The sequence below is a fragment of the Schistocerca cancellata genome, chromosome 7 (assembly GCF_023864275.1).
Source record: "Schistocerca cancellata isolate TAMUIC-IGC-003103 chromosome 7, iqSchCanc2.1, whole genome shotgun sequence".
Lineage (NCBI taxonomy): Eukaryota > Metazoa > Arthropoda > Insecta > Orthoptera > Acrididae > Schistocerca > Schistocerca cancellata.
The window spans coordinates 374400124-374425499 of NC_064632.1; the positions used below are offsets into that span (position 1 = coordinate 374400124).

A 25376-nucleotide genomic window follows, 5' to 3' on the forward strand; every position below is an offset into this window, starting at 1 on the left:
AGAATTTGTTGGACTTTGTTCCATGCTTCCCTGCACTCGAGAAATGTTTTCTTGTGTCCAAACACTTTTCGGGTAGTTATCAGTTTTTATTCACTACAGAACCCGTTTTGTGCCATTTTACCTCAAGTTTTATAGTGCAGAGATTACTGGAAGTTTTATCAAAACATTTCTAGCCTCAGGCACTTGCACAAACCGTTCCATACATGTTTTCCATGAACTGTGTTTTACGTAATTCTCAACAATGGACACACACTGATTTATTATGAGCACCATTTTGTGCTCCTCCAACAGATCATGAAACATGTATGCTCCTCTAACTCACTCAAACATAATGACAGTGAAATTCTCGGGCAGGGCATGTTGGTGATGCGCAGGTGCACACATTTGGCAGAACCAACTGGTGCTTCAAAATAACAGTGTCCAGCATTTTCTGTGATGGACAGTTCTCCTTCTCATTAATAAAGTCAGTTCCATGTTGGACTTTTAAATATTTTATGGGACAGTTGTCTTTTGCTCACCCAACAATAATTTTGAAAGTAAAAATGGGATTCAGTCAAATCAGTGATCTTTTGTTATGCAGACTACCTTCGAGAGACATTCCAGTATTTTCTTTGCCTGGTTTGCAAAATATTGTAAGCACCTGTATTGATTGCAACTTGGTATTGTCATAAATCTTACACAATAACAAATTAGTGTAAACGGATAGATAAAAATCTATTCTTCAAGGCGGTGGCACATGTGCATGTGCATGCATAGAAGGGTTTAACTTTTACAAACTTTCGGAGCCAGTGGCTCCTTCTTCTGGCAGAAGAGTTGAGCCTGTTTGCGTGTGACTGATAAAACTGCCAACCTGTAACTTGCTACTGCACGAAACTTTAAGATTGACTACATTTGCTTAATAGCAACTGCTTTTTAGACATTGTTTGAGAATGTCTGGGGGTCCTAACATACTATGTATGACTGAGTGATAGATATATCAGATACTTATTGCTGAGGATATTTGGTATAAATGTTGATTGTCAGTGAATCCAGTGGAAAATTCCAGTGCTAGTTACATAGTGGCCAGTGGCAACATACCTGTCAGCACTCCTTGTAGCCTCTAGTGAGGTGTTTGCACCATGACAACCCTCCTAGTGGCTGGCTCATATCTGGTAACCAAAGCAGCAAGGGCAGGGAAGCCCTCTGCACATTTCATGTTGGCCGGCCACTTCAGTATCTCGAAAGCCTCTAATTTTTCTGCTAGTAGTGGCTGCCCAACTAATATACAGACTTGTTTAAATTTTATGGATCTGCCACACTTCTCTTCATGTTCTGCCACTGTCAGTGTAGAATTAGGACCAAGTGGTATGTATCTCTCATGCTCCTTAACCTGTCTGTATATGATGCATACATGCCACCAATGCAGAACAGTCCACAATTACAGGTAAGTTGATATACTAATGGCATATGAACCTTGTGCATAGCATCTTTATTGGAACCCAGTAAGTCGTCTTTTATTAGTGCAGTAGTAGAGAGGTTTTATTCACCAGTGTTCTAGAATCTTGTCCACGCTCTTGCAAACATCTATTACACATGACAGAAAATTTGCTGTGGTGGTCCTTCTTGTGCGCCCTGGATCTCATTCCTTATTGATACAGTTTTCTTTGTGGTATTTGGGCAGCAGCCATTTGCCTTTAAAGTTATTCGAAGCTTGGGAAATTTACTCCGCTGGCTGTTAACATTGCCATTTCGGTGTACTCTCATTGTTAATGTACGAGTTACTAAGCACCAACAAAATACACCAGGGTATCCAGCCATTATATCACATATGACATGATCACATACCCAGAAGAATTTTACTGAAATGTTCCTTGTTACATTACTCAAGCTATCTAATAGGCCACAATGTACTTCACAAGAAATGGCCTATACCTAAACCAATGTAACATTTGAACTGACACTGATGAGCAAAACCACTGCCACCATGAGATGGAATGCCTCCTGGCGCTGATGTGGGCATGCAACGTGGTCAGGAAAGTAACCAAACAGAGCAGAGATGAACTGGAATCATTCTAGTGATGATATGGGCCACAAATGGAGAAATCCACCGATGTAAGTTGACTTCGAAAAAGGGCAACAATGTAGGAAAAGAGACTTACTTACCATAAAAAAGATGTGTTAAGTCGCAGACAGGCATAATTAAAAGACACTTACATAAAGCTTTCGCCCACAGCCTTTATCAGTAGGAGAGAAATAGAGACACACACATACACCTTTCATACACATAAGCAAGCAACCTCATGCACACGACCGTCAACTCCAGCAGCTCAGGTCTGAGCTGCCAGAGTTGACTGCTGTTCAAAATGTGCACCATGCCACAGACATAGGCCAATGGGGGCAGTACTATGCTAATATAGGGAATATTCATTTGGCCTTCCAAGGGACCTGTGGTAGGAGCCAAAAGCACCACAATCGCTGTGACCAAATTCACCCGATCTGAACCTGATGGAACATTTCTGGGAGACATTATCATGCACCAGTCCGCATCCACAAACCAATGGTCTGTAATGCATGGAAATCTGGTGTCCTGGGTGCAGACACCTGGTGCCACATACATCCAGAAACCTAAGAAGGACTTGTCATATCCATGTTCTGCAGAATCACTGCTGCACTGTGTTCCAAAAGTGAACTAAAACATTATTAAGCAGATGGTCATAATATTTTCATTCATCAGGGCATGTCTTACATGATGTATTCTTTCTTGTAATTAATATCAGGTTACTGGCAAAAGTATGTTTACGCTTTTTGAACATGTTGTATGCACACTCCTTTGACCGGTTCCAATATAACAGTTGAGCTGAGAAATATTCCAACAGATATTTACCACCATTTTGGGCAAATTTTCAATGTGCGAGCATTGTAGAAACCTAAAGTAACAAAATTTTCTGTTTTGTATCTAAGTTAAATTGCAATATAGCACAGGATAGTATTTATACATATTTAATTATGCTCCAGTCAACACAATTCAAATAAAATACAACACGCAATAAATAAATCACCATTGAACAGAAGCAAATTCTCAGACGTGTGGTATCTTGAGACAAAAGAAAACAGGTTTTCAAAACTATTGTTTATTATTAATTTCAACAATTTTCATTCAACTATCAACACAGAAAATATAAGACACTGTTTCATAATTCACATCTAACTTGACAAATAAAGTCACATTATCTTCCTTTATCTTACATTCTTTAACTGTGCACATTAAACAAATACAAATGTCAAACTTCTTGATTAACATTTCTCTATACAGATGAATAATGAAAGCACAAAAAGATTCAAAAAGAAAACAATAATATATTCTGCTGCTTCCATCAAAATGTGTTGAAAAAATTATTTGTTCCCACTATTGCTAGCAAATTTGGAAGTATAACTCCATTATCTGGAGTAGTCACTTGAGAGATAAAAATTATTTATTTTTACCATGAAAACAAGTCCATATGACTTGCATGTAGAGCACCACATATTATGTGCACCTCCCTCCTCATCCCTGCTGTTATAATTTGCTGTCATTTTGGCTAACTTCATCAGTACCCTAACGATCACAGACAATTAGCTCCTATGCAAATTACAACCTAACTGAAGGATAACTTAATCTGCACAAAAACATATAAAAAAACATAGCATCTTATATAAATATTATGGTGGGTTGCAATTCAAGCGTGTTTGTGAACACTCCCTAACCATTCTTGCCAGCTGCTTCTGCAGTGTTGTTGGAATTTCAAGCTTGAAAGCATCTTCTGGCCTCTGAAGCATATCTCTTACAATCTGAAGAGCCCTCTGTCGCAGAGGAAAGACAGGTATTGTAATGTATACTTTGGTTCTTTCAATCCTCATGGGCAATGCAGCTATAGGAATGGGTATCCTTTCATACTGTTTGAACCATGGTTCTGGTAAATACACATCTTTTGATTTTACAACTAGTCTGTCACGAGTATCTGCATCAATGAAAAGCCACGGATGTGACTCGTAAGTGTTTGCATCGAAGAACGTGCCTGGTAATAGGGTTTTGAACTTCACATGTTGACCCTGGTAGTTCATCCACACAACATCAACTTTGCGTTCAGTGCTGTTAATGAACCTAAGAAAAGCACTGTTTGTGGCTTTCAAAGATCTGAGGACCTTCTCCTCATCCGCCATAACTGTAGTCACCCATCTGAAAGATAAGAAACAGCAATGAAGATATATGGAAGTGCAACTGTATAATTATTTGTTATAACTATTTACTATTTTGATTGAACAACAATACAACTTCAAAAATCAGAAAGAACAGGACACAAGCAGTACAGCGTCCCAGTTATTACATCAACAGAACCCATCACAAACAAGCTCAAAACAAAAAGAACCTATGTGTCTCAACTGAAGCAATCGTTCTTTGGATAATGCAGATGAAAAAATTAGATTATGTTGAAATAGATCATATACACCAGTGTCCAAAATTAAAGCAACAAATGGAAACTTTGCAAGGTTGAATTCATTTTGCCACAAAACAGTATGAACAGATGACTGTAAAGTAGAAACCGTGTAAAGAATACAACAGAACATAATCAACTGCAACATGCATAATAGTAGACAAAAATGTTCTTAGTTTTTTCCCAACTTAACAGATTTGCACGCATGTTCTGACAACAGGTTAATGTCTTCAGTATGTGGTGTGACCACTTCTGGCACAAATACAGGCCTGAAAACAATGGGAAATGCTATGAATGGTGTCATCAATCTCATGTTGAGGCAAAAATAACACCCATTCTTCATGCAGAGCTGCTCACACGTCTTTGAGAGTAGTAGTTGGATGCTGATGTGATGCAACCCATCTCCCTAGTGCATACCAGACATGCTCTAGGGGATTCAAATCAGGAGAGCGAGCAGGTCACACCATACGTGCAAATATCTTCGACTACCCAGAAAACATCAACCACTCGTGCTCTATGAGGTCGAGCATTATTGTCCATCAATATGAAGTCTGGGCCCACAGCACCTCGCAACAACCGTGCATGAGATCCCAAATTCTCCTCACAGTACCTGACTGCAGCTAAATCTTGCTGATTCACCCATACAATTTCAGTAAGAAGTGTTCGAGTGGTCAACATAATTCCTGCCCAAACCATTAGGGATTCTTCTCGATACAGGTCCTCCTTCACAATGTTTGGGTCTGAAATCGTGTTCCACAAGCCCTCCAGATTCGAATCCGTCAAGAATCACTCTCCAGACCAAATAGGGACTCATCTGTGAAAAGAACATTGGCCCACCATTCGACCATCCAGGAGGCATGTTGAAGACTCAAATCTAGACATTCCCTTCTGAGAAGACACGCAAGAGATGAACAGACAGCAGGTCTCAAACAATAAAGGCCACTCTGCTGAAGCCTTTTGTACACCGTTTGCCTCAATACAGGGGCATGTCCAAGGGATGCTGCAAGGTAAGATGCCTGTTGCAGTGCGGTAGTAAGGCGGTACTGTGCCCTTACAGGCAAACAATGGTCCATTCTTTCTGATGTCACATGTAGTCCGGCTCTGTCCAGGATACAGTTTTGGTTCTCTCATCCCAGAAACAGAAGAACAATTCACATTAAGCAATTGGGCCACATCAGTTTGTGACTCTCCTGCTCCCATTCCTCCTATGGCCCTCCACAGCAGAGTGTCTGTAGACATCTTCTCTGTGCCATACAGCACCATCTGTGACTGTGTACACAGCGATTTTGGATGTGGGACTACCCTGCAAACACTACCCCACTTGTAAGTGCCCCGATGTCATTGCTGGCATTTCTTTTGTTCTAGAGTGCAAAAACAACTAGTGTCATACTTGCCCATGTCAAAACCGATAGAACATGAAGACAAAAAGAGGAGCTAAAAACAACTACAGATCAACCCCAATCGATGGAAGAGAAGACAGCTAAAAACAGGGTCTGGAGAAGGTCTACAAAATATACCATAGAGAAAAGGAAGCCCAGAACTAAAAATTAAATGGCCTTCGCCATATTGCTATGACGGATTAAAAGTAAAATGTGGTAAACAGCTCATACATTGTTCGCTAAAATGGCTGACCTCTGAGATGACAAACACAAACAGGAACATACACAGTTAACAAAAGGGCATTCCACTTGTAAATGGTGGACAACCAGAAGTTAAGCATAGTATGCACAAAGTGGTGAGGGAGCACCACTTAATAAATGGTGATGGCTAAAAAGACAGTGCCCAATAGGTAACCTAGTTAAAATGATCTCGTGGTGAGAGGGCCAAGAGGTAGTCGTCCAAGCCACTGGTTGGTTGGTTGGTTGGTTTGGGGGGGATTAAAGGGACCAGACTGCGATGGTCATCGGTCCCTTTTTCCAAAAAAGAAACCACCCAAAGAGAATAAAAATAAAGGAACAACAGGAAAGACGTCAGACGACACAGGACAAGAAATACTCCTACAGAGATCAGACGAAACAAATTAAAATCACACAGAGTGTGACAGTGGTTGGCCGACCATAGAGATAAAAAGGAAAAGCCAACCACCGAGAACACATTAAAAACTCAGCGTAAAATCGTAGGCCAATGGCCAGAATCAACACAAAAGAACAGAACAAACACTCAGAGTAAATAATAAACACCCCCTGCCCGAATAAAACGGAAAACTAAGTCAGCCATACCAGGGTCATCACATAAGAGGGCAGGGAGCGTATCAGGCAGCGCAAATGTCTGCCTGACCACAGCTAAAAGGGGGCAGGCCAACAAAATGTGGGCCACTGTCAAAGCCGCCCCGCAGCGACATACAGGAGGGTCCTCCCAGCGCAGTAAATAACTGTGTGTCAGGTGGGAGTGGCCAATGCGGAGCCGACAAAGGACGACAGAGTCCCTGCGGTTGGCTCGCAGGGATGACCGCCACACAGTCGTCGTCTCCTTGATGGCACGGAGTTTATTGGGCATGATCCGATTGCGCCATTCAGCGTCCCAAAGCGCAAAAACTTTTCGGCGGAGGACTGCCCGCAAATCAGTCTCTGGGAGGCCAACGTCCAGAGACTGTTTACTCGTGGCCTCTTTCGCCAGGCGGTCAACATGTTCATTGCCCGGGATACCGACATGACCAGGGGTCCACACAAAGACCACAGAGCGGCCGCAACGCGCAAGAGTATGCAGGGACTCATGGATAGCCATCACCAGACGAGAACGAGGAAAACACTGGTCGAGAGCTCGTAAACCACTCAGGGAATCGCTACAGATAACGAAGGACTCACCTGAGCAGGAGCGGATATACTCTAGGGCATGAAAGATGGCGACTAGCTCAGCAGTGTAAACGCTGCAGCCAGCCGCCAAGGACCGTTGTTCGGAATGGTCCCCTAGAGTTAGCGCATACCCGACACGACCAGCAACCGTCGAACCGTCGGTGTAAACAATTCCAGAGCCCTGATACGTGGCCAGGATGGAATAAAAGCGGCGGTGGAAGGCCTCTGGAGGGACCGAGTCCTTCGAGCCCTGTGCCAAGTCGAGCCGAAGGCAAGGGCGAGGAACACACCACGGGGGTGTACGCAGAGGCGCCCGGAAAGGAGGTGGAACTGGGAAAAACCCAAGCCCGCAGAGAAGCTCCTTGATGCGTACGGCGATCGGACAACCTGACCGGGGCCGACGGTCTGGCAGATGGACGACTGACTGCGGGAACAGGACACGATAATTTGGATGCCCGGGCAAGCTAAAAACATGGGCAGCATAAGCAGCCAGCAAACGTTGGCGTCGGAACTGCAGTGGAGGTACACCTGCCTCCACTAGGACGCTGTCCACAGGGCTGGTGCGGAAAGCACCAGTGGCAAGGCGTATCCCGCTGTGGAGAATTGGGTCCAGCACCCGCAACGCAGATGGGGATGCTGAGCCATAAGCTAGGCACCCATAATCCAGGCGAGACTGGATTAACGCCTGGTAGAGCCGCAACAGGGTAGATCGGTCGGCGCCCCAGCGGGTGTGGCTCAAACAACGCAGGGCGTTGAGATGCCGCCAACACGCTTGTTTAAGCTGCCGGATATGAGGCAGCCAAGTCAACCGGGCATCAAAAAGGACACCCAAAAACCTGTGGGTCTCCACCACAGCAAGAAGTTCGCCGCCAAGATAAAGCCGCGGCTCAGGATGGACCGTTCGGCGCCGGCAGAAATGCATAACGCGGGTCCTGGCAGCCGAAAACTGAAAACCACGCGCTACAGCCCAAGACTGCGCCTTGCGGATTGCGCCCTGTAGCTGACGTTCAGCTGCTGCAATGCTAATAGAACTATAGTAAAGACAGAAGTCGTCAGCATACAGGGAAGCGGAGACAGAATTTCCTACTGCCGCAGCGAGACCGTTTATTGCAATTAAAAACAGGCAGACACTGAGGACAGAGCCCTGGGGTACCCCGTTCTCCTGGACGAGGGAGGAACTATACGAGGCCGCGACTTGCACGCGGAAGGTACGATACGACAGAAAATTTCTGATAAAGATCGGCAGAGGGCCCCGAAGACCCCATCCATGAAGCGTAGAAAGGATGTGATGACGCCATGTCGTATCGTACGCCTCCCGCATGTCGAAAAAGACAGCGACCAGGTGCTGACGGCGGGCAAAGGCTGTACGGATGGCCGACTCAAGGCTCACCAGATTGTCGGTGGCGGAGCGGCCTTTACGGAACCCACCCTGAGACGGAGCCAGAAGGCCCCAAGACTCCAGCACCCAATTTAAGCGCTGGCTCACCATCCGTTCAAGCAACTTGCAAAGAACGTTGGTGAGACTAATGGGACAGTAGCTGTCCACCTCCAGAGGGTTCTTTCCAGGTTTCAAAATGGGGATGACAATACTTTCCCGCCATTGCGACGGAAACTCACCCTCGACCCAGAGACGGTTGTAAAGGTCGAGGAGGCGTCGCTTGCAGTCCACTGAAAGGTGTTTCAGCATCTGACAGTGGATGCGATCTGGCCCGGGAGCGGTATCAGGGCAAGCGGCAAGGGCACTCTGAAATTCCCACTCACTGAATGGAGCGTTGTAGGGTTCAGAAGCGTTGGTGCGAAAAGAAAGGCTCCGACGTTCCATCCGCTCTTTAATGGAGCGGAAGGCCTGGGGGTAATTCGCAGAAGCGGAACTCATAGCAAAATGCTCTGCTAAGCGGTTTGCAATGACGTCGGAGTCAGTACAGACTGCTCCATTCAGTGAGAGTGCAGGGACGCTGGCAGGGGTCCGATAGCCGAAGACCCGTCGAATCTTGGCCCAGACCTGCGATGGAGTGACATGGAGTCCAATGGTGGACACATACCGCTCCCAGCACTCCTCCTTGCATTGGCGGATAAGGAGGCGGGCCCACGCACGCATCCGTTTGAAGGCGATAAGGTGGTCCATGGAGGGATGTCACTTGTGACGCTGGAGCGCCCGCCGGCGATCTTTAATCGCTTCAGCGATCTCAGGCGACCACCAAGGCACAGCCCTCCGCTGAGGGGACCCAGAAGAACGGGGAATGGCAGACTCGGCGGCAGTGACGATGCCGGCGGTGACCGATGTAACCACCGCATCAATGGCATCAGTTGAGAGAGGCTCAATAGCGGCAGTGGAGGAGAACAAGTCCCAGTCAGCCTTATTCATAGCCAATCTGCTAGGGCGCCCAGAAGAGTGACGCTGTGGTAGTGACAGAAAAATCAGAAAGTGGTCACTACCACACAGGTCGTCATGCACACTCCAGTGGACAGATGGTAAGAGGCTAGGGCTACAGATTGAAAGGTCAATGGCGGAGTAGGTGCCATGCGCCACACTGAAGTGTGTGGAGGCACCATCATTCAAAATCGAGAGATCGAGCTGTGACAATAAATGCTCGACGGTGGCGCCTCGACCTGTTGCCACTGACCCACCCCACAGAGGGTTATGGGCGTTAAAGTCGCCCAGTAATAAGAAAGGTGGCGGCAATTGGGCTATCAGCGCAGCCAGGACATGCTGCGCGACATCACCCTCCAGTGGAAAGTAAAGACTGCAGACGGTAAGAGCCTGCGGCGTCCACACCCTAACAGCGACAGCCTCTAAAGCTGTTTGTAGAGGGACAGACTCGCTGTGAAGAGAGTTAAGGACATAGATGCAGACGCCACCAGACACCCTTTCATAAGCTGCTCGGTTCTTATAATAACCCCGATAGCCACGGAGGGCGGGGGTGCGCATTGCTGGAAACCAAGTTTCCTGCAGAGCAATGCAGAGGAAAGGGTGAAGGCTGATAAGTTGGCGGAGCTCAGCTAGATGGTGGAAGAAACCGCTGCAGTTCCACTGGAGGATGGTTTTGTCCATGGCTGAGAAAGGCGTGCCGGGACTGGGACGGCAGATTACGCCGCTGGGTCACCTGCTGCCTCCGATTGAGCACCCGTGCTAGTGCTATTGCTATTCACGGCGTCTGAGGGACCGGCGAGATCGAGGTCCTCAGCGGACGCCAGAATCTCCACCTCGTCCCCAGACGCAGAGCTAGAAGGTTGCGATGGGGTGGCTACCACCGCGCGTTCCTTGGGCTTAGAGCTGCTCTTCTTTGATTTCTCACGCTGCTCCTTGGCTTTAACTGGCTGGGAGGGCTTCACCGATTCAGTCTCCGGGACTGAGGAGGATCGGGAAGCCCTTCGACCTGCAGATTGTGGGCACTTACGCCACTGTCGATCGTCAGCCTTCCCGCCGGTGGAAACCTGGGAAGGGAGGGACCCAAGGGACCCCTTGCGAGCGTGAGAAGCCGAAGAAGTTGGACACTTCTCCGGCTTAGAAGCGGGGACCGACGTCCCCGATGGGGGGATGGTGTTGCTCCTGAGGTAGGTGGCACAGGAGCAACCCGGTGGGTAGAGCCCCCAACTGGCAAGGGGGCAGGAGGGGTTGTACCACTCGTCGATCCGGCCGGAAGGTGCGAAACTGATGGGGCTAGCACAGGTGTTGTAGCAGCGGCGTAGGAAGTTGTCATGTAATCGGTCGTATTTCCGTTTGGCCTCAGTATAAGTCAGTCGGTCCAGGGTCTTATATTCCATGATTTTGCGCTCTTTCTGGAATATTCTGCAGTCTGGCGAGCAAGGTGAATGGTGCTCCCCGCAGTTGACGCAGATGGGAGGCGGGGCACATGGAGTATCGGGATGAGATGGGCGTCCGCAATCTCGACATGTGAGGCTGGAAGTGCAGCGGGAAGACATATGGCCGAACTTCCAGCACTTGAAGCACCGCATCGGGGGAGGGATATAGGGCTTGACGTCACATCGGTAGACCATCACCTTGACCTTTTCCGGTAACGTATCACCCTCGAAGGCCAAGATGAAGGCACCGGTAGCAACCTGATTGTCCCTCGGACCCCGATGAATGCGCCGGACGAAATGAACACCTCTACGTTCTAAGTTGGCGCGCAGCTCGTCATCAGACTGCAAAAGGAGGTCCCTATGGAAAATAACACCCTGGACCATATTTAAACTCTTATGTGGAGTAATAGTAACGTTAACATCCCCCAACTTGTCACAAGCAAGTAACCTGCGTGACTGGGCGGAGGATACCGTTTGTATCAGTACTGAGCCAGAGCGCATTTTAGACAAGCCCTCCACCTCCCCAAACTTGTCCTCTAAATGCTCGACGAAGAACTGAGGCTTTGTGCAGAGAAAAGACTCCCCATCAGCTCTCGTGCAAACTAAGAATCGGGGCGAATAACTGTTACCTCCATCCTGGGACTTACGCTCTTCCCACGGCGTGGCCAGGGAGGGGAACGTTTTCGGATCGTACTTCTGAGCATTAAATTGAGCCCGAGAACGCTTAGAGACTGCTGGCGGCTGGCCGCCAGCAAGAGATGATGTACCACGCTTCATTGCGGGTCATCCGCCCTGATGCCACCTACTCCGACCAAGGGCCCTCCCCACGGGCGCCACCCAGCCACAGCAAAGGCCACCTGGCAGGATGGCCGTTGCCGGGAGTCCTGATACCCCAGGAGGATAGGCATCTACTCCTTGGCATACGTGGGGAGTTAACGGTGCAGGCATCAGTAGAGCGATCCCTGTGTTGTCAGGGGGCTACAACCAAGAGGGTACATGGCGGCCCCACCACAACGGACTGGCTACCGTGCTGGATCTTAGGTGCAAAAATGGCCAAGGTCGTCGTCGCAGTTAAAAGAAACACTGCAGAGTGCAGTGTGGTAATCGCCCAAGAGATCGAAAACGAGCGGGACACCATTGCAACGACGAGAAAGACGGCTAAAGGTCTAATTGCACGACGGATACAGTGCACCATGTAAGGCGCCCTTCCCCAATTGGCTCGCTCTTCGGAATAATTTAGAAAGATGGAGGTCAAACCCGAGAGGGGACCATCACATAAGGCCAAAACATGTGAGACTCCTTTTAGTCGCCTCTTACGACAGGCAGGAATACCGCGGGCCTATTCTAACCCCCGAACCTGCAGGGGGGTCCAAGCCACTGGGAGAGGCTTAATAGCCCGAAGCTTGTTCCCACGAAGGGAGGACCAGTTGTGATGCCAAAGTGATATCACATGCTGATAGACGGCAACGTAGATATCATCAGAGGGACAGTAAGAACTAGCAGGCTGAGGTACAAGGACAGTAGTCTTGGTACAAGTGTCAGCGGCCTTGTTTTCCTGTCAGACAGACATGACCAGGAATCCACATAAACATTACAGGGCTCCATCAAGAGTTAGCGAGTAGCAGCTTTCCTGGACCTGTTGCACTAAGGGATGGGCAGTGTACAGCACATAAATGCTTTGAAGGGTAGTGTGAGAGTCTGAACAGATGGCAATTGTAATGCCTATATCATTGGGTGTACTGTGTGGCCTGATACAGGGCAAAGAGCTCTGCTGTAAATACTGAGCAGTGTTCCGGAAGCAGATACCGAAAAACATAGGTGCCAATGACCAAGGCACATCCGACACCACAGTCAGTCCAAGAGCAATCAGCGAACGTAAAGGCACTATCACGAAGGTCCATGCAAAGGTTGTGAAACTGAACAAGATAGAGTGAGGCTGAAGTAGTGTCCTTTGGAAGCGAATGAAGGCCAAGGTGAACACGGGCCGCCACACGAAGCCAAGGTGGTGAAAGGTTCATAATGGGAAAGTTTCTGGTAGTGTGAAGGTAAGCTGACAGAGCAAGAGCCGAAAACGAACTCCAGGAAGTAACAGAAAAAAGGGATACACCCCATAATGACGATCAAAGGAGTCATTGAAGGAGGAGGGATAGGACGGGTGCGTCACACATGGCAGACAAACGGCATGCATATATGCTGAGGTGAAAGTCGCGGAGGTACGACAGCAGTAGTTTGGCAGCTTCTGCATACAGACTCTCAAACAGGCTGTGTAAAAGGTGCCATTGGCAAACAGATGCCACGGTGGTGGATAGTATTGAGACAGCATAAGAGGGACGGACGTGAAGATGCATAAACGAAACACTCGCAGTCTACTTTTGAACGGACAAAACGGTCAATCCATATGAAGCGGTTCATTGATGGTTGGTTGACCATTTTTAAATGTTTTAATTTTTTTATATGTGATTACCCTATATTTGAGAAGTTCAAAACAGTTTTTAAAATAATTTATCTTGCACCTTTACTGGATGGCGGCATTTTTATTTGTAGGTGCACAACAATTTTTCAGTCTGGAGACATTAGCAAAAATTTGAACATCTTTGCACTGGGTTAAGTACAACATTGCAATTGACATGATTGCTTTTAGAAAAGTGTCCCCTACAACATTGCAACATTGTCTATTACACAAAATACCCTAAATTCAAAAATAACCAGTCAAAATGACCTTCAAAGTTTGGTATCCAAATTTTCAAAAATCCACTTTTTAGGCCCAAAAATAACAAACAAGGAGTGAGTGTATTTTTTTCCTATAGTTAGATATCATACACTACTAGCCTCATATAGAGCAAGAACACTTGCTAATTTTTCCTTAGTTTTTTTATGAATTTTTGAAATTTAAAAATTTTCATTTTTGTAACCTTTGGGGTTAGTTATCCCAGGTGGGACTGAATATAAAAATATGATTTTTGCACAGTTTGTACACCTATATGATAGCAACATACTGCAGAAATTTCAACATTGATATCTGACTGTGAACAAAGATATGAATTTTTGAAAATGAGGAAATAATTCACATTACTCTACAACTGATCTGATGGCTGTTGCCTATTTAAATGGTTTATTGTTTCATTGTAATAAAATTTAATTGTGGCATACATTTAGTTAACACGATCACTCAATATTCATTTAGTTTATTTTAATAATGCAATATTAAACAATAGGAGTTTTCACTACTGTTCCGTGGTAATAAAAATGGCCATTTATATTTAGGTTTATTGTCAATAAAGAAGTATGTTATTGCTGGGTGTGGCATTGTAGAAGTACATTATTGCTGGGTGTGACATTGCTGTAGCCAGTCTGTTCTGAAACCTCTGTTAAGAGTGGATGTACACACTTCGAGAGTGTACAATGTGTTATGTGCTTTGTTCTGTGTATAATTTGTAACTAATTTTGAGAGTAACTGGATTGCTCTGTTGGACAGATAGCAATTGAAGTGTGTCACAAAACAGTTTACGGTTCAGTTTCAAGCAACTTGAAAAATGTCAACGACTTTGATGATGTTAGACAAACTTTGTTTAAATTTCAAGTAAGTTCTTTTGTAACATCAGTGTGTGAGTATCGTGAGAAGAAAAATATTCTGAAGTACAAACACATTTTTGGAAGAAAATGCTGTGATCCACTTAAAGTTAATAAAAAGCCTATTACTAAAGGTTTGTGGGAAATAAAACTTGAACATTTGTCCTTATTATGTGAGTAAAACAGCTTCCCAAGTCAAACTTAATGTGATTCCTGGAAATTCCCTGTGCCCAAATTGTTACTCAAAAATATCTGCTGTGAATCGAGAACCAGAATTATGTAACCTTGTTAATGACATTTATATTCCTAATGAGGAAGCTGTTAGCATATTGGATTTTGCTTGTTCTAAGTTAGACTTATCTCCTGTTTCAAAAATAATAAAATTAAGTAGCAGAGGAAGAAAAGCATCTAAGGAAAATAAGGTATAACAAATTTCAGACAAAATTAGAAAAGACTTGGAATTATGCTTTAATAATACAGATACAAACATTATTTCTAAAGAAGAAGAAAACCTACCACCAGCATCATCTGACACTTAATATTTGAGCTTAATAGAGAAATTAAAAATTAAATGTTCAGTGACATCTTCAGATGAAAGTGTTAGAATTTTAAGTTTGCTCCCTGACTCATGGTCAAGAGAAAAAATAGTTCATGAATTCGACATTTCTCATCATTTGGTTAAACTAACCCAAAAATTAGTGAAAGAGCACGGCATTCTTTCAGTTTTAGGAAAGAAGAAAGGAATAGATATAAGTGAAGAAAAAATTAAAAAGATCCAGCAGTTTTTTTGAAGATGATGAAAACAGTAGATTGTGTCCACATTGCAAAGATAGCAAAAGAGTTGTTATAAATAGAAACGACTAATGCTGTCAAATTTAAATGAACTTTATGTAGCTTTCAAAAATTCTCACCCTGAATGCAAAATTGGAAGGTCAAAATTTTGTGACCTCCCTAAGTGGTGTATTTTGGCTGGATCCTCAGGGACATACTCCACATGTGTTTGTTTACATGATCAAAATGTCAAACCGATGATTGCGGGTGCAAAACTCCGTGATCTTAACTAAAGAGTAACCAGATTTAATGGTCTGTGACAGTAACAGTATGACTGCATGATGAGTTGGTAAGGATACAGTTATTGTATTGTTTCACAAATATGAGGAGGAAATGCCAGACAATATTACCTTCAAACAGTGGGTCACAACTGACAGGGCAGAAATGATAACAGAGGTTAAATCTCAGTAAGAGTACTTGGAATCTTTAATGGATAACTTACAAAAACTCAAAAGTCACCACTACATTTCTAAAATCCAAAGTAAGTTTTTGAAGGAAAAAAAGGACAACTTCATGAAACTAAATGCATAGTACTAGCTGATTTTGCAGAAAATTTTACATTTGTCATTCAGAATGCAATACAAGGGTACCACTGGGTCAATGACCAGACAACAGCGCATCCATTTATTCTCTTCTTTAAAAATGAGAAAGACAACGTTTGCAGTTCTTCAATTTGCATTCTAAGTGACTACTTGGAGCACAACACTTTGGCTGTACATGTGTTTCAAAAAGTATGTAATAAATTACATAAAAGAAAATTTTTCCAAAGCTGATATACTTTTCAGATGGAAGTGGTAGTCAGTATAAGAACAAAAAGAATTTTTCAAACCTGTGCAACCGCAAAGTAGACTATGGGTTGGAGGCTGAATGGCACATTTTTGCATCCTGCCAAGGTAAAAATGCATGTGGTGGAGTAGGAGGTACAACAAAATGTGAAGTAAGTAAAGCTAGCCTACAAAGACCAACCACAGACCAAATTCTCACAGTACAGGACATGTATGTCTCTTGCAAGGATAATATTAAAGGCATTACCTATTTTCTGATCAAGAAAGAAGAAGTGGTCCTGCATATGAAAACAACACTTCAATCCAGATTTGAAAACTGTATAGCAATAAAAGGAACAAGGCATTTCTACAAATTCCTTGGCATTGCAGAAAACTTAGTTTGATGCTATGTAAAATTACATCTCTGTCTTTAATATTGAATGACATAGTGGCATGTGTGTATGACGGACAGTGGTGGCTTGCAGAGGTTGAAAGATAAGTTAGGAAAACAATGATGTTTTTGTGCATTTTCACAACCCTACTGGCCCAAGAACATGATTCAAAAAATTTACTAGTGACAAAGTTTGGATACCAATAAAAAATGTTTTAAGGAAACTTTCAGTGCTTTAACTTACCACAGCAACTGGGAGGTCTTATTCTATATCACAGAAGCTATCTGAAGAGTGATATATAAGACAAACAAAAAACAGACTTCCTTCAGGTTGGGAATAAGTGTTTTATTTGATGACTCTGTTTCAAAGTGAAGATGTTTCCAGTGACAACTTTTTGTGTTCTAAATGTTTTGACATAATAACAACAATGATAGCATCTGAACAAAGTGAAGCCTCCCATGGTGTAGATGATGCAGATTTTGGAAGAATTAAATACCCTGAATCGGTCAACTACAGAGATAGGTGTTAGTCCTGTTAAGAAACCGTGGTCATTGAAGTCGAGTCATAAGCTCTATGCATCAAGAAAGCACAGAGAAATTATTTAAGTTATGGATGAATACACTACAGCAACGCTGACCACACTCTTCAAAATAGAAATTCCATTTTCAGAAGAAAATGGACCAAAGCACTCTTGCACCTCCTGCCAGAAATCTATCATAAATATCAATTCGGCTGTTGAATATTGTGCATCCTATAGCGAAAAGGTGCAAATTTTAACTATTACTCCAGAGACGTTTTAAAAGAAAACAATTTTGAACTATGTTCCATATGTACCAAAGTGCATGACAAATCAAGAAATGTGAGCTCTATAAAAGGAATCTTTGGAAGACCAGATCCCTATTACAGTCATCCTGCAGAAGCAGCTCAAGTTCAAATAGTGCAGTCATTTTATCTGGGAGATAAATGGGACTGTTCTCACCAGAGTTCCAACAAGAAAGACACTATAATTGTAACAGTTGAAGATCTAAAAGTTGTGAAAGTGAAGAGATACATGACTTGCAGTATTAAAGAAACTTTTGCAATTTACAAGAGCAACTATACAACTTCACATATTGGAGGATTACGCACTACAACTTAAGTGGGTAGTTCCACACCTACCTAGAGATGTCTGTTTATGTGTGTACTACACGAATTTTGAACTTTCTTGTGGTAACTTTGAAGAACTTACTGGAGCATTTGACATATGACACCATGGTTGGGCGTTTGAAGTCACTGGTGGTCTGTGAAGTTAAGCGAGACACTTGTTTGTTTCAAGAATGTGATGACTGCCCTGGGAAGGGAGGACTGTCTTTACAGACACTTGGTCTGGAAGACGGAGCAGATAACTCTGCAGAAATTACATATGCGACACAGGAGGAAAATAAACTAATTAAGAAAACTGCTGCCTTTGACACTTTCATTGATGAACTTAGTAAATGGTCAATGAAAGCAGTAACAAGAACTGGAACAACAACACGTTGTAGAAGTGAAGGGGTTTGTACAGGCTGAAGAGCTAGGCCTATGTTTAGTGCTTCACTGTAATTTTGCCGAGAACTGGTCTGCAATTCTCCCACAAGAAGTACAAGGATTGGAGTAATGACCAGGTTCCAATTTTTACAGGAGTGACATATTTTCAAAACAAGACCACAAGTGTTGGACTTAAGTGATGACACAGGACAGGAATCAGCACATGCTTTGCAAGCAATGCCAAAAATTCTTCAACTGCAAATAGGGACACACAATATCATCATCATTTCTGATAGCACTCCTAGTCATTTTAAAAATCATTACCACTTGTTTGAATTGAGTAAGTCACTTGTTCCAACAGACTGAGTATACAGTGCTAATGGTCTCGGGAATGGGCCTTAAATAAAGCTGTGATTCAGAATGCTGAGGTTTTTACGAGAGTCGTGAAATCTTACACATCCACAGCCCTCATTCTTTTGTCAAAAGAAGAAATCTAAGAATTCCATGAGCTCCAGTTGGAGGACAGCAACACCACCATCAGGGTTCACTTCCCGTTCACAATGTTTTGAAGACTGTAAGTGCTCCAGTTTCTATTCATTCAACAGGAAGGCACCACTCTATATCAAAGGAAGGTACTGAAGCAGTGCAACACACGTTTAGTTCATTGACTGGCTAATTTCAGTACAAAACAGACTGCACAGAAGTTGTATAAATTGAAACATTTACGTCTTTGGACCTTTCACATATATTTTGAACCAATTAAAATGCTTAAAAAATGAGTCTCTTACTCATCTTTCAAAATTAAAATAATGCTAAATAACGCTAGGTTTTGACTTTAAGAGCCTATTATGTGATAATGTGGAAATAAAACAGGTTTTATGTACGGCAAAAATTTGAATTGTTTATAAAACCTGTTAGACTTCTAAGTTGAAGCCCTCCTTTTCAGGGAATGGGGAACTATATGGTACTAAACAACAGAAAATATCAAAATTTTATGTATTGGCATTTTTGAAAATAAATATTTTTCCTTAATTAATTAAAAAGCTCAGAACCTTAGAGAAAAAGAACTTTGACAGCCAAGTCCAAATGGAGGATTTCTTTGTAATCATAAAGCAATTATCTTTCAAATAAAAAAACAACAAAATATCTAGAATGGTTCCAGAGATACAGAATTCTAAAATTTGCATCTTCAAAAGGGTATGCACAGCGTCATCTGTGGAGGGCTGTACCTCTGAGCAGAAACTTTTCTGGAGAAAGCAAAAAAATATGTATTCCTTACTTAGTTCTTCATTATAACATATGCTAAATCCAATAACAACCGAAGCTATGAAGGTAAGATTTTTTCCTAGCCTGCCTGAATTGATATGGACTACACCTAATGCACTGGTCCTAGGGAGCACTGTCATCTCTAGAGCAAGCTCTTACTACTGGCTTATAAATTGGTACGCATGTATCTGTGTATTATTTGTTGAAGACAATGGCAAGAAATGAGCTGTTGGTAAGATATTCATGACAGCACTATAATGAAGGCAGATTATGACATATCAAGATATAGGGTAACCAAAACTGGTAACTCGCTTAATGTGAAAAATATTCAATAAACTACCACAAATTACTCGGGCTATGCCATTAAAAAAACTTAAAACAAAGATTGTACAATAACTGGCAATCAGATAACTCATTTTACTGTGTGAATGAGTTTTATGATGTGAATAGTGCTGAGATCAATTTATAAAACAACGATAATCACTGATGGTAAAACTTTACAAATGGCCATCAGTACTCACCAGTAATATATGAGAAATGTCAATATGTTGCCAAAGCAGTATGTGAAGAAATAAAGTAATTCTTATTTTCTGGCTTACAGCTCATTATTTTCTATTACATACTAGATCTTCCACTTGGTTGCTACCAATATGACAAGCTGCCAAGATCTGCACTATATCGCAAATAAGGGCAGTCTGTGGATGGCCCATGTTTAATCTACTTATCTATCAATTAACAAAAGTACAACGGATATCAGAATTTAAGATAATAATTGTATTCACTATCTTACAAATACTTGTTGTATGTCATTTATGTTGATTTATTAATTTTATTTAATTATTGTATTCACTATTTCAATACTCATATTTATTATGATTTGTACGTTAACTGTGTTCACAATATTAGTAATTTTGTGTTTATTGAGCACTAAATTAATATTTACAGTATTTACAAATTCCTTCTATTACACGGGGGAGATTCCATAATCACAGGTGGGAAAGTTGCAATACGTTTTTTGTCAGTTAAAAGTTAATGTAACAAATAGAATAAACAGGAATGAATTAAACATAGATTGGTGATCATATGAGTTGTTTTACCTTCCTTTTAAATCTGAAAGTCAGAAATTTATAAAGTCAGATGTTAAAATCAGGTTTAAACCTGTCATGGCTGGGACAGAAAAACGACATAGCACTGAACGTCGACCAGCATTTTACAAGAGCTCTGTGAATTATGTACGTCTTTTTAAAATACTGAATCCGCTCTGTTAAAACAAATCTCTAAGAGAGACTCATTTTACCAAGGTCTGAAGCTCCTCTATGTTTTCCCGTGTTTGCGATTTACAAATTGTATTGTTTTGGAAATCAGCCACGTGCAAACTTTTTTTATTTGTTTACCCACACGTTTTGAAATCTGTGTGTCATCTTTTGCGGGTCAAATTTTTGTTTCTTAAAATTACATCGCTAAATGAAGTGCATTATTATAACACCTCTCACTGGGTATGGAATCTGAAGAGTGTGCTCAGATCACGTGTCACCACCACATTTTGTGAAAGTTCATGTGAGATGAAGTAGTGAGCAAAAATTCTGGGAAGAACTGTGTGGAAACAGTACACTGAGTAGCAGTTGATCGAGACATCAGCCAGACACACACAATAGGACGAAAAATTTTGCACATGACATGCTATCAAAAGACAAAACAGGGCACAAAAACCAATGTATAGTAAAATTCAGTTCCTTTATTGATGTAATTTTCAGAAATAAAAATTTGACCTACAGAATATGACACATAGATGTTGAAACATATCTGGGTAAAATAAATATTTGTAGAAGGCTGATTTTTCAAAACAACCTAATTTTTAAATCTCTATGTGATGAAACATGAATAAGTTTTTCATTATTACTATTTACTTATAAAAATTTCAATCTAAGATTGTCACAGATGGGGCAAGGAATTTTCATAGGTATCAATCATGTCACCCAGGGTCAGTTTTTTATAAATTAAAATCAATTCTACTGTATTCATTTACAGATGAATCAGCATGTAACATAAGCTAAAGTTTACAATGGGCCACACCTATGCAGATGCTGGCAATGCCTATGCATGTATGATTATGAGGGAAAGTGTTGTTACTTTCAACAATATAATGAGATAACTTATCTTCACCCATCAACCTCCCTAACCTCATGATTCAATTTAAAACACGCACACAAATCATATGAAACACTGATTCACAATTCGGCTATTCAGCCATCTTAGATTTCCCAACAGCCCTTTATAAACTTTTACCCATAACATGTCTAGACCTCACTTCCCAATTAAACAACCTAGTGAAAAGTTTTGTTACCTATAAATATGATACATTTGAGCAGAGTATTAGTTTAATGTTCTGTGTACCAAATTATTTAAATTTTAAGAACCCACCACTAAAGAAACTAAATGCAGATGACTTCTCACTCACTTTCAAAAATGTCTAAATTTCCTGAAAATTCATTATATAAAAAGTTTATAATGTGCACAATAACTAGATTTGTAAGAACAGCAAGAACTTGTTCAAACTATGTAGGATACATCCTTCTCATTTCCTACAAATATCATACACATAATCTGTTTGTCTCAATTCTGTTCAACATTTCTCTCTGCATTTCCAGGGTATGTGTATTTGGCAGATTTGCTTATCACAGTCTGAAAATCCAACAAAATAAATGTTCTTGGCATAATCTTTTTCACAACTGGCGCTGGCACTGTAACTCCTTCGAGATCATGTGCCTGCAGATCTTCAACACATGACTGTTCATCACAAACCTGAGACCCTGTAAAGATGAGATAATTTACACTGGATATAACTTGAAAAACTTTATTTCAAATCCGGATTTAAAAAAACTTCCTTTACTGTCAAATTCGTGCAATGTTTCTGGAAACTAACCCACTTCCAAGTCACTGGGCCTGCAATAGACTTTACATTCTTCATATTGTTCGATTGCCTTCTTATTTTATCAACTGTGAAAATGTTTTGCATTTTGAGCACATTATCACCATTAAATTTACAAGATAAAGTTTTCTTCTTCACTAAAAAATCTGTTTTGCTCCCTTTTTTGGCACAGCAGGCTTTAGGCTCTCTCATCCACGCCTAATTTTTTTGGGGGCGGGGGGTGGGGATGGAGGGGAGGGGTAACTGGAAAGAAGCACTTCTTTGCTGAGGGACTGAAAATCTTATATCACCCTATATGGTAATCACATGTCTCAAACTCATCTTCAGTCAATACAGATTTTAGTTTACAGCCGTATTTCTTCTTTTACCTTCCTTCTTACAATGTTCAATTAAAAAATTTTCACAGGATACCTTTATCTTCATGTTTTCCCATCTGCTTTTATTCTGTCCTCTTTATTGGAATTTTATTTGCTGGCATCTTTCTGTAACTTTCCTCAAAGTTTTCCCATATTTGCTGCTGACACTGTTTTTTTCATCTTCTGAATAAATAATAAATCAATATAAGTACAATTCATTAAGGCACAAGTTATACCATCCCACATTACTTAAAATGGCATGAAGTGTTAAACAGTTGGATTTTTGTAACAATCTAACAAACAGTAACATGTGAGACAATTACTTCCAATATTTATACTTGATAGTTTGTACATTACACACTGCTTTATAGGTCACTAGATTTTTTTTATTGGGTTTACTCACTCCTAACCTAAAACAAACAGAACTGCTACAATTTCTGAGTTACAGGCCAAACTTTATGTTTCTTAATTGCAGATGGGATACTAAATACACTGCTGCTCTTGTAAATTAGCTGCTTACTTAATATATTACTTTTCTTTAAAAACTGAAGACTGTCCAAAAGGTTCAGCTACTGAAACTTAACAGTTGACACAATAACAATAGCTGCAACCTAAATTTAAATATAAAAAGCAAACTTACTGATCTCGAACCTCCTCTGACAGTTTAACTATAATATCTCAACAATGCTATAACTTCAATAATGGTCCAGAGCAGTAACATTTTACTTTAATAGATTCAGAAAAACGATGACAAATTTAATTAAAAATGAAATTTAAAAAATCTCAGGTTTAGTTTTACACAAAAATCACCCATAGTGATTTTCTGTATACAACAGCAATTTCTGTTATGCACCAAAGATGAAGCCTATTTCATGTAATATAATTAATGGCCAATGAATTCCCTTTAACACTAAGGCTGACATTACTACACAGAACATAACAAGTCTTCAATGAAACCTAATCACACAATCTTTGTACAATTTGAATCCTCTTTATAATCATGTGCTTTGAGGCTTTCTTAGGACATTTACGTGAACTGAACAATGCTGCTTCTTCCTATACTGATTTGTAAATAATTAATGTAGGCAACAAACATATCTTAGCTAAAGCCAAGAATAGAGTGCACATCTATCACCCTTTTAAGTAGCTTCTACTGAAAATAAGCATGCAGCTGCTGACAGCCCCTCAGAAACAAAATTTTACACCTGCTTTACAAACAAACTCAGATGACATTCAGTGTGTGATACATCATTTTGATAAAAGTCACTTAATGAACCTCCCTTGCTTTTTTCTTAGTTTATGTCCAATATATGTAGGTCTACATAATATGAATCAAAATATTCTGTATCTGGTCCATCATTTAATAAAAATTTTCTGAATTTCCCTTCCAGTTTTTGCTGTTATGATGAAAACTGCATTCAAATATGGCACACAAACATTAGCCTGTCATACAGGTCAACTTGTTACCAGAACCTCTATTCAACAGCCAAATACATTAGTTTCACCAACACAACCAAGTTAACACCTTTCAACTCAATGTATACCTTTGGTGACATTACAGAACTGACTGTCACCACTACCAACATTTCAAGAGGGAGGTGGCTGGGAGCTTACAGTATAACGCATTAGCCCATTTTGATACATATTCAAAAGTTTTTTCCAATAATACATTCAAGGGGAAGAAATCACAAATGCTACATAGGCTAGCCCCTCACTAAAGAAATTAATAATAATAATAATAATAATAATAATAATAATAATCTCAACAGTTTATGTGAACTCAGGCTAGTAAAATAAATTATAACATTAAATTCGTGTTATTTCAAGAAGGGAAAACAGTTAACATACTTTATACACACATCTTAACACACAATAATTACAAACATATCCGAGGAGGCAAAAAAAATTATTTTATTTCTCACATACAAGCAACCACCATTTTGGAGATATGCTTCAAAATTAATACTTCGTGTCTTGCTAACTTTTTGATGTAACAGTACCGAAAAATATTTTCTGCAGGATGATTTCTGTATGCAATAAAAGCACAACATGTGCGCAAAACAACCAAACTGATCTGAGAAATGAAGACCACACTTCTTCACGTACATAAAGTTGCAATAGAACTCGACCTGTTACCACAACACAATTGTCACCTTCCAACGTAAGATACCGGACGGCACAATACATTGGACCTAACTGCAACATTAAATGCCGCACCAAAAATATTCTGCACAACTAAAGCTCACATGACAAAAAAATTCCCGGATGAAAGGTTTTCTAATTTTAAAAACAAATGTTCCATTTTTTATGAGTTTACAACAACGCCTTCTCACATTCCATCAATACATCCCACACATAATCGACGGCACGATATGTAGAACCCACCTACCGTTATGTCAACTGTTAAATATATTTTCATTTCCTCCACAACTTAAAATTACAGTCGCAATTTTATGCCTATGTTTCGGCCTGTTAACATGTTTACTCCTACCATCAGATGTCAACAACTTACAAGTGTACATTAGGGTAAAAATATAATTAATGAATACCAAGCTTAAACTCTTATTTAAAACTTACCAACAAAATATGGTGACGTGAGATTGAAACTAATTACCCACTAATACCACACACCGTCAACTTCGACCAAACATAAACTAATAACGTAATAAGCTCTGACGAACTGACAGTAACAAACACTTTAAGCCTCGATCGACT

At 41.3% G+C, this 25376-nt stretch overlaps 1 protein-coding gene across 2 annotated transcripts; it reads right to left on the reverse strand.

Moving 5' to 3' along the window:
• Positions 1-3113: 3113 nt before the first annotated feature.
• Positions 3114-25376, reverse strand: LOC126092065 (von Hippel-Lindau disease tumor suppressor). 2 transcript variants are annotated; one of them, XM_049907479.1, is made up of 3 exons: positions 25239-25370; positions 22717-22844; positions 3114-4195 (listed from the first exon to the last, which is right to left on the reverse strand). In XM_049907479.1, the coding sequence occupies exon 3, from the start codon at positions 4177-4179 to the stop codon at positions 3679-3681; it is 501 nt and encodes a 166-aa protein (XP_049763436.1). In that variant the 5' UTR covers positions 4180-4195; positions 22717-22844; positions 25239-25370; the 3' UTR covers positions 3114-3678. The 2 variants fall into 2 exon arrangements, with proteins under 2 accessions (XP_049763436.1, XP_049763435.1); XM_049907478.1 differs by lacking the exon at positions 22717-22844 and having other exon boundaries at positions 3115-4195; positions 25239-25376.